General features: G+C 52.1%; 1 protein-coding gene across 1 annotated transcript; it reads right to left on the minus strand.

The window, feature by feature from the left end:
• Positions 1 to 11: 11 nt before the first annotated feature.
• Positions 12 to 6,924, minus strand: LOC102241075 (protein phosphatase 1 regulatory subunit 7). Its single transcript, XM_005857691.2, has 6 exons — positions 6,572 to 6,924; positions 5,870 to 6,000; positions 5,366 to 5,528; positions 3,926 to 4,042; positions 2,997 to 3,101; positions 12 to 1,212 (listed from the first exon to the last, which is right to left on the minus strand). Exons 1-6 carry the CDS (start codon positions 6,839 to 6,841, stop codon positions 1,117 to 1,119), a joined length of 882 nt encoding a protein of 293 aa, XP_005857753.1. The 5' UTR covers positions 6,842 to 6,924; the 3' UTR covers positions 12 to 1,116.
• Positions 6,925 to 7,415: the final 491 nt, after the last annotated feature.

Here is a 7,415-nt window from a genome sequence, read left to right on the forward strand (position 1 = left end):
AGGGTGGCCCCTACCTGTCTCAGCAGCCCAGGTCCCATGTGCTGTCCCTTGGCAAGGCATGCAGAGGAACCCCATCTTCAGAAACTCTAGTCAGCTATGCCCCAAACCTGCCAGCACCCACCCCTCTCGTGGTGCAGGTCTTGTCTCTGGTTGTCTGGTTTCTTTGTGTGGTTCCCTGGTCCCTCCAGAGCCAAATCCCCTCAGTGCAATGCACCCAGCCCTCCAGCAGCCACACCTTCCCTCAGGGTGCAGCACAGGGACCCTGGGGCTCACGTTCCCTGTGCGCTCAGCCCAGCACACCTACCACCATGGTCTGGTTGGGCCTCCCTGACACACTCTGGTGCTACCCCAGGCCCAATGCTTTAATAAGGGGTGAGGGACATTTTCACCGTGGGCCACCTGTGGTCTAGGGACATTTGGATATCCTTTAAGGAGAGAAAAGGAAAGCACCAGGACATCAGCAGGGCCCACAGCATAGTCAGAGGAGGAAGAATCATGCTTTAGACTCGACACGTATCTTGGATTAGAGTGACTGCATCGAGGACAACACTCACTTCACAGAATCACAGAGAGTATATGGGCAGCAACCCCATAGGGCATGAGCTTGGGGACCAGCAGTACACGTGCCTGGAAAACGCATAGGATCCTGACACTGAGGACAACTTCACCATCATTTGCAACCTGTTTAGAGGGGTGTCCAGATACCTGACATCCGTTTACTCTTCCAACTGACTGCGACAGATTCCCTAAGCCACACCTGCAGCCACGAGACAGCTCGAGGCAGATTCCAGGGTGACCAGAGAGGACACACACCCATTTCCTCTGTGCTACAGGCCCTCTGGTCACATGGCAATCCTCAGGTCCCCCTTCCATGTGCACCGCAATCACCCAGTCCGCTGGTCGGGTATAGTGGGGCCAGAGAGCCGCATTTTTAACAAGTTCCTGGTGATGCTGATGCCACAGGCCCATACAATGATGCCACCAGCCTCCAACCTCTGTGCACGCCCATCTCAGCTTGCACCCCATCACCCGTGAGCCCCATCATCCTAAATGCTAGGCCCAGGGCTGCAGGCCCCACACTCACTGACCACTTCACTCACCCACCCCAGAGGGTGCTCAACTTACCCAGAATTCCAGCAGCTCTGTTAGATGGCTGATATTTTCAATCTTTTTAATTCTGTTTGCCGCAATGTCCAGCATCGTGAGTTTGTTCTAAATAAGGAAGTAAAGTTTGTCTCGGGTATACCTCAGTTCAACGGTGATTGCATGGCCATGAACATAGCTCAGAGCTGTGGGCCAGCTGCCCTCGCAGAACAGAGGCATGCTGACAGAATGATGACCCCTGCCCACTGCTTGCAGGTCCTCCCCACCCCTGCCCACTACACAGCATCCACACAACCACATCACCCAGTTCTCAGTATCACTGGGATATCAAACTGGTTCTGTTAGACCTGAGCCTGGAGCTCCCAGATGCCCATCCACAAGGACCCAGTGAGACGACAGTCCTGGGAAGGGCAGGGTAGCCCCTGTCAAAAAGCAAAGGGAGGCCTGGCCCCTGGGGCTGTATGGGGCACGAGATTTAGTGCTTATCTCAAGGACCCCTCTGACACTAATACTTAGAATAGCATTTTTTCATTCCGGAAGAAGAAGCCTGGGCTGGTCCGAGGTAAGAAACTGCACAGGCACAGGTGGAGGTGGTGGATGGGGATGTCAAGCCCATGCTCCTGCAGTATAGGCTGTCCTGTCCAGGGAAAGGCCACCAGGAGCAGGGCAGGGGAAGCCTGGGCACTAAGGGAGGGGCTGGCTGGCCTGGATTGCAGCCGATGGAAGAGAGGCGATGGGAGGAGTCTGGAGCCCAGCCCCGCAGAGGACAGTGCCCAGAGCTCTGAAAGTGTGTTCCTATGCCTCATCCCTCCATTTCTGACCGGGTCTCTTCTCCCATTCTCTTCTGTACCTTGGGACACTGACACCAAACCCTCCCAAATTTAAGGGCAAGTTAAAGAATGTCCCAGTAAAATAAAATGACCCCCTGCCTGTCCCTAAAGCACACAGACAGCAGCTCTGCTGACTCAGACGCGCTCTGGCCTTGGTGTCTGACTCCTTGTGGGCCCAGCCCCACCTCCCCACACCCCATGTCCCACCTGGGGTGGAGCAGTGACAGCAGGAGCTGGGGTGCTCATGCTGGGCTCGTCATGTGTCCTTAGCCTGGCGAGTGCCTGTAGCACACAGGAGGCTTCAGAGCAAACAGGGACTGGAGAGGGGCCTGTGGGCAGCCCTTGGGTGCACGGTAGGCACATGGCAGGGACAGGCCGGGTCCATGTTCCTGAGGGTGGGTCTCTCCAGCCATGCCCATGTTTTGCAATTCTCAGTGCAGGTGCAGAAACCAGCAGAGCTAAAGTAGCCCGACACATGGCAGATCTGATCTCTGCGCAGTCTGAGCGCATAGGCTCAGCAGCAGAGCGGGGTCCTGGCTACCAGAACTGGCCCTGAAACTCTGAGGACAGGGAATCAGTTAGGCACTCAACACCTCATGTTTTTCTGGGGAGCTGGACAATGTTTTGAGAGCAAACTAGTAAGAATCTCTCCCCATCCTGCAAAACAAAAGGAAAGTGGGGAGAGCAGGCACCAGAGGCTCCGACTTCCAGCAGAGGGACAGGTGTGAGAGCTCAGACCAGACCAGCAGGAAGACGCAGTGCATGGAGGGAATAGCAGAGCAGAGGAGCAGTGATTACTGTCTCTGTGAGGCCCTCACTGCCTGTGCTGATAAGACACTGGCCGTGGTGGGAACACTGGTTTAGGGCTCACTCAGGGGACTTTCCTGCATTTCCTGGTGAGAGGGGTCACTCTGTCTGCAGGACTGGAAGCTTCTCTATGAGAAACCTCCAGAGGCAGCATCTACTGAAGACCAGCCCCGGAGGCCGAAGTGTGCTGCTGGCCAGGTGCCTGCCACTCAAGCCCTGTGCCCACCCGCCCAGATGGACGAGAGGACGCCTTACGTTGTTCTCCAGGCCTTCTATCACTTCGATGCCGTTGTGGCTGAGGTACAGCTCCCTCAGGTTTACCAGGCTCTGCAGACCCTCCATCTTGGTCAGCCTGTTGCTCTGGAAGGGAGAGCCGACAGCCGTCAGAATCATGTGTAGGATGTGAGATAAGACAGCTTTTAGGAAAGGAGGTTTCTCTTGTTGGAGAATTCGGACAATTGGGCATTCCACTTAAAACAGGCCAGCATCAGGTTATGAAGAGAGAGAAAGATCAGCATCTCCAGTCTGTTGTCCTGGGCTACAATTCATGCGTGAAGGTTGAAGGTTTTTATGCAAAGAATTTATTGTTTTTAGATGTACTCAGGGAGGGTCTAAAAATCAGCTTAGTAGTTCAAATGTTAAGATCACTGAATATTTTAAAATTCTTCTTTCTTTCTTTCAGGATATGTTGTAACTCAAATTAAAACTATGAGGCTCTCCCATACCCAGTCCCTGTCACCAGAACACCCACCACATCCCACCTCCCTGGTCTGATTCCACTCATTGGCTTTTAACAGAAAAGGTCACGTGAGCCTAGCAATATTCAGGTGCTGACTCCCAAATGCAGAGTAGGACCCTCGCCCACCATTGAGCCAAATATGCTAGGAACATTTGGAACAAACTTATCCTTCTCAAGATGCCCCTTTGCCTAAAAACCACCAGAGACTTTTACCAAGCAAAGGAACGTGACCCATAAAAGATGAAGTGTTAGTCTAACACGCATATGTTCACAGGAGCATGTGCACATATGAGATCTAATGCTTCAACTGCTCGTGATGCAGTGCTGATCATGGACATAGTGGGAGAGAAAACTGTGCCAAGTAGCAGCTCTGGCTGGCCGGGAGGCCATGCAGGCCCTGCTGGTTCAGGACAGGGGGTGGAGGTGGGGCAAGCTGGTTTGATACCTGTATACTGAGGACTGTCAGGTTGGAGAGTGCATCCAGGTTTTGAAGTTTAGTGATCTTGTTTTTCCCCAAAAACAAACTGTCCAAATTGGTTAACGTGTCGATATTTTCAATGGCCTGTAAAACGGACAGAGCAACAGTTTTCCCAGGGGAGGGCACAGCACTCTCTGGATTTCGTCTTGGGGTGTCAGGCAAGTCTCAATCTGGAAACTTTGCAGTAAAATCTTACTTCAAAGTACAGAATGAAAAAACTGAGGATAGGTGGAGGGTCTGAGGCCTGTCTCTCAGGCTCACTCCTAACCTCCATGGACCAGATTTCCAAGTCCTCCCAGTTCTGAGCTGACACTGTTCTGTTAGTCTATGTGGGGTTTGTTACAATGCATCCCACCAGCCTCAGTCTCCCCAGAAGTGAGCCTCCACGCAGGATCTGGCTGTGCCCCTCTTCCTCGTTCCCCACCCTTTCTCGTCCTCCCTGCCAGGTGCTGAGCTCTGCGCATCTGCACACAGCAGGGTTTAATGAATGTGCAGTGACCAGATCTGTCTCCCTCCTCTGCTCAGTCAGGGCGGGCTAGCACGGGGGTGACCGCAGCAAGTGCACGAGGTGCAGCTCGTCTGCCCACTGCAGCAGGACTTGGCTGGGGGGTCTATGAGGATGGAGACTCAGGAGAGGGCACCCTTAACAGCTCCTGCCTGCGGTAATTTGTGACAAGCCACCTCTCCTGGAACGTGCCACAGAGACACTTAATAAAATACTGATGTGACTGCTCTCTAGTTTTAAACGTATGGCTCTGCTGCCACATTACCGCCAACAGTGTCTGTCCTCACTACAGCCACCTCTTTGGTTTGTGTCCTGCCCAACTCTGAAGGGCCAAGCCGGACCGACAACTGTCAGCTGTAAGCTTCCAAAAGCCATACGGAGGGCTACTTTCCCCAGGGACGGAGGGGAAGAAATGCTCAAATATACCTGAGCTCAGCTGCTCAGCAAGGCCAGTGGGAAGCACAGGCTTCCTGTGGCCCTGGTGGAGGTCAGGTTGCTGTCAGCCCCTCTGCTCGGAACACGCTCATGTCAGGCAGGATTGTCAGAAACACAACCAAAGTGTTTGGGGCCAATCAGTTCACCTCAGGCAGAATGTACTGGTAACTGGGATGGTTTGCTAAGAGTTTAGCTCAGACTGGGATGGAGAGCAAGTGAAACCTACATGCAGCAGGCTCGGCCACTCCATTTGGGCACATATTCTTTTTTTTTATTTTTTATTTTGTTTTGTTTTTATACCAAGCAACCTATGTAACAAACATGGTTGTTTTATTTTTCTGGGCACATATTCTTATTAATACTGACCCTAGTATTTTTCTTAAAAATTAACTTTTGTTTCTGGGGGGGAAAAATCACACCCTATGGAAAATATACATCCTGTACCCCCAGGCCATGCCCACACCTACCCGGATGCGGTTGGATCCCAGCTCCAACATCTCCAGTTGACGTAAGTTGCTCAAGTTCTCAATTTTATTGATTTTATTGTTGACCAAGAAGAGCTTTTTCAGTTTTGTCAACTTGTCAACCCCTTCAATGTTTCTCAGTAGATTAAAAGAAATATCTAGAATCCTGGAATGAGCAAAACAATTATTTTTGAAGAGTACAGGCCACACAGAACTCAGAATATAACTGTCTCAAGGGCGGCATCCCCACCCGGGGAACAGCCTCCAGAGCCCCCAATACCTGCTCACAGGACTGCACTGAGGGCAGACACCATGTCATCCCCTACTGACAGGACCAACCAGCAGCCTCTACCCAAAGTTTGATTTGCAGGCTGGGACTGGGCAAGCTGATGCCACCGATGGAGCCAGGAATGGGGCAGGACCCAATGGCAGAGGTGGCCTCTCCAGGGCAGACTGGTTCTGGGGACACTGGTCAGCCCCAGGTCATCCCTGGGGCTTGGGACTCACTCCAGCTCTGTTAGTGTGTCCAGATTCTCTATCTTCTTGATCTGGTTGTCATACAGGTCCAGTTCTCGGAGGCTGTGCAGCTCCTCCAGGTTCTCAATGCACTTAATTAGATTTTGACGGAGGCAGAGAGTCTGGAGGGTTGGAAAAAGGATACTTGACGTAGGCAACAAACAGGGAGGTCATGGGAAAGCCTTAGGGGGAAGGATGTGTTTTCTAGAAAGGGGCTGGCATGGGGAAGATGGAAGACACCCACAGGAAGGCTGCAGACAGGCCCTGTACCAAGAAGACCTGCTCAGTAAGGGAGGCTTTGGTCAGTTTGGGGTGTATGTTGTTTCCTGGCAGAGTGAACCCTTGGGCTCAGGTGAGTTCAGGACTGTACAGTCTGATGCAGGCTCAGCTGCAGGCAAGCCCTGAACTGAGGCTCTGCTAGCAGCAGTGGGTCTGAGCCGCTGCCTGAACTGGGGCCGAGTCATAGCCGCCTGCACTACTCCTCAAAACTGCCATGTTCATAGCCACCTGCACTACTCCTCAAAACTGCCATGTTCATGCTCAATGTGGTTCCTGATGTAGGTGGCACCTCCTGCCGGACTGTGCTTGCCTCAGAGCTGAGTCTCAGTTATGGATTTACCTACACCCTGTGGGTGGGGCAAGCTCTGGACTATTACAAAATCACCTCACATGAAAGGACAGACCTCCTCTCACCTTCACTTTCTTCAGAACCTCAAATCCTTCAATTTTTCCAATGCGGTAGTGATTCAGGTCAATGTCCTGAAACAGAGAAGAAATTGAACTTAGCTGCAGGAAAGTGCCCAGAGCCCCACTTCTAGGAGCCTTGCTTCCTAGAACAGGAGCTAAAAAGGGGCCTGATAGGGGGGTGGACATGAGGGTGGGGAGAATAGGTGAGCCAGTGCCACACAAAAGTCTGCAGCAGATAGGTGACAGGGACATAGAGGTGAACTTCAAGATGCTCATGGGTTTAGCTAGGATTTATCATAGTTTTATGTAAAACTAACCCTCCAAATGAGCGGTATATGACATCTTCCTCTCACCCCCTAGTGCAAAATGAGGTGCAAGAAGGTACACCCAGCCCTAACTGGTTTGGCTCAGCGGATAGAGTGTCGGCTCTAGGAAGAGCCCTGCCCAGGACTTGCTACATCAGCTTTATTTGACTATAACTTTTTATATCCATTTATGTAACATTTAGAAATACATTTAATGGAAGTTAAAATGAAAAGCTTCCAATTACTGCAGCTTAAGAAAAAAGACCTTCCCTTTGGTGTGAAGGCCTCCTTTGCCCTCTGCCCGGCCTTTTCCGGGCTCTGTCAGTGTCTCCTCACCCTCTTCCTTCCCTCCTCCCAGCGCCCCGTCAGCCTCCTCCAGGGCTGTTCTGATCAGTTTGGCCCTTCTTCAGGGTCATCCCGCTCCAGCTAGATCCAGTGACTCCTCAGTGAGCACGCCCAACATGCTCTTGCCTTCTTCCCTCGCACACATCACCTTGTACCTACGTGATTAATTATGGTTGCCTGATCTGCTCCCCTCCCCTGGA

Source organism: Myotis brandtii, unplaced genomic scaffold, assembly GCF_000412655.1.
Source record: "Myotis brandtii unplaced genomic scaffold, ASM41265v1 scaffold112, whole genome shotgun sequence".
NCBI lineage: Eukaryota > Metazoa > Chordata > Mammalia > Chiroptera > Vespertilionidae > Myotis > Myotis brandtii.

Excerpts from the sequence above, each read along its gene's own strand:
- LOC102241075 (XM_005857691.2), bottom strand. The coding sequence starts at position 6,841 with ATGAGCATCTTGAAGTTCACCTCTATGTCCCTGTCACCTATCTGCTGC. Across the intron at positions 3,102-3,925 it reads TGACAGTCCTCAGTATACAG|AGCAACAGGCTGACCAAGAT; the intron begins GTATCAAACCAG and ends TCTCCCTTCCAG. Across the intron at positions 1,213-2,996 it reads TAGAAGGCCTGGAGAACAAC|AACAAACTCACGATGCTGGA; the intron begins GTAAGGCGTCCT and ends TTCCTTATTTAG.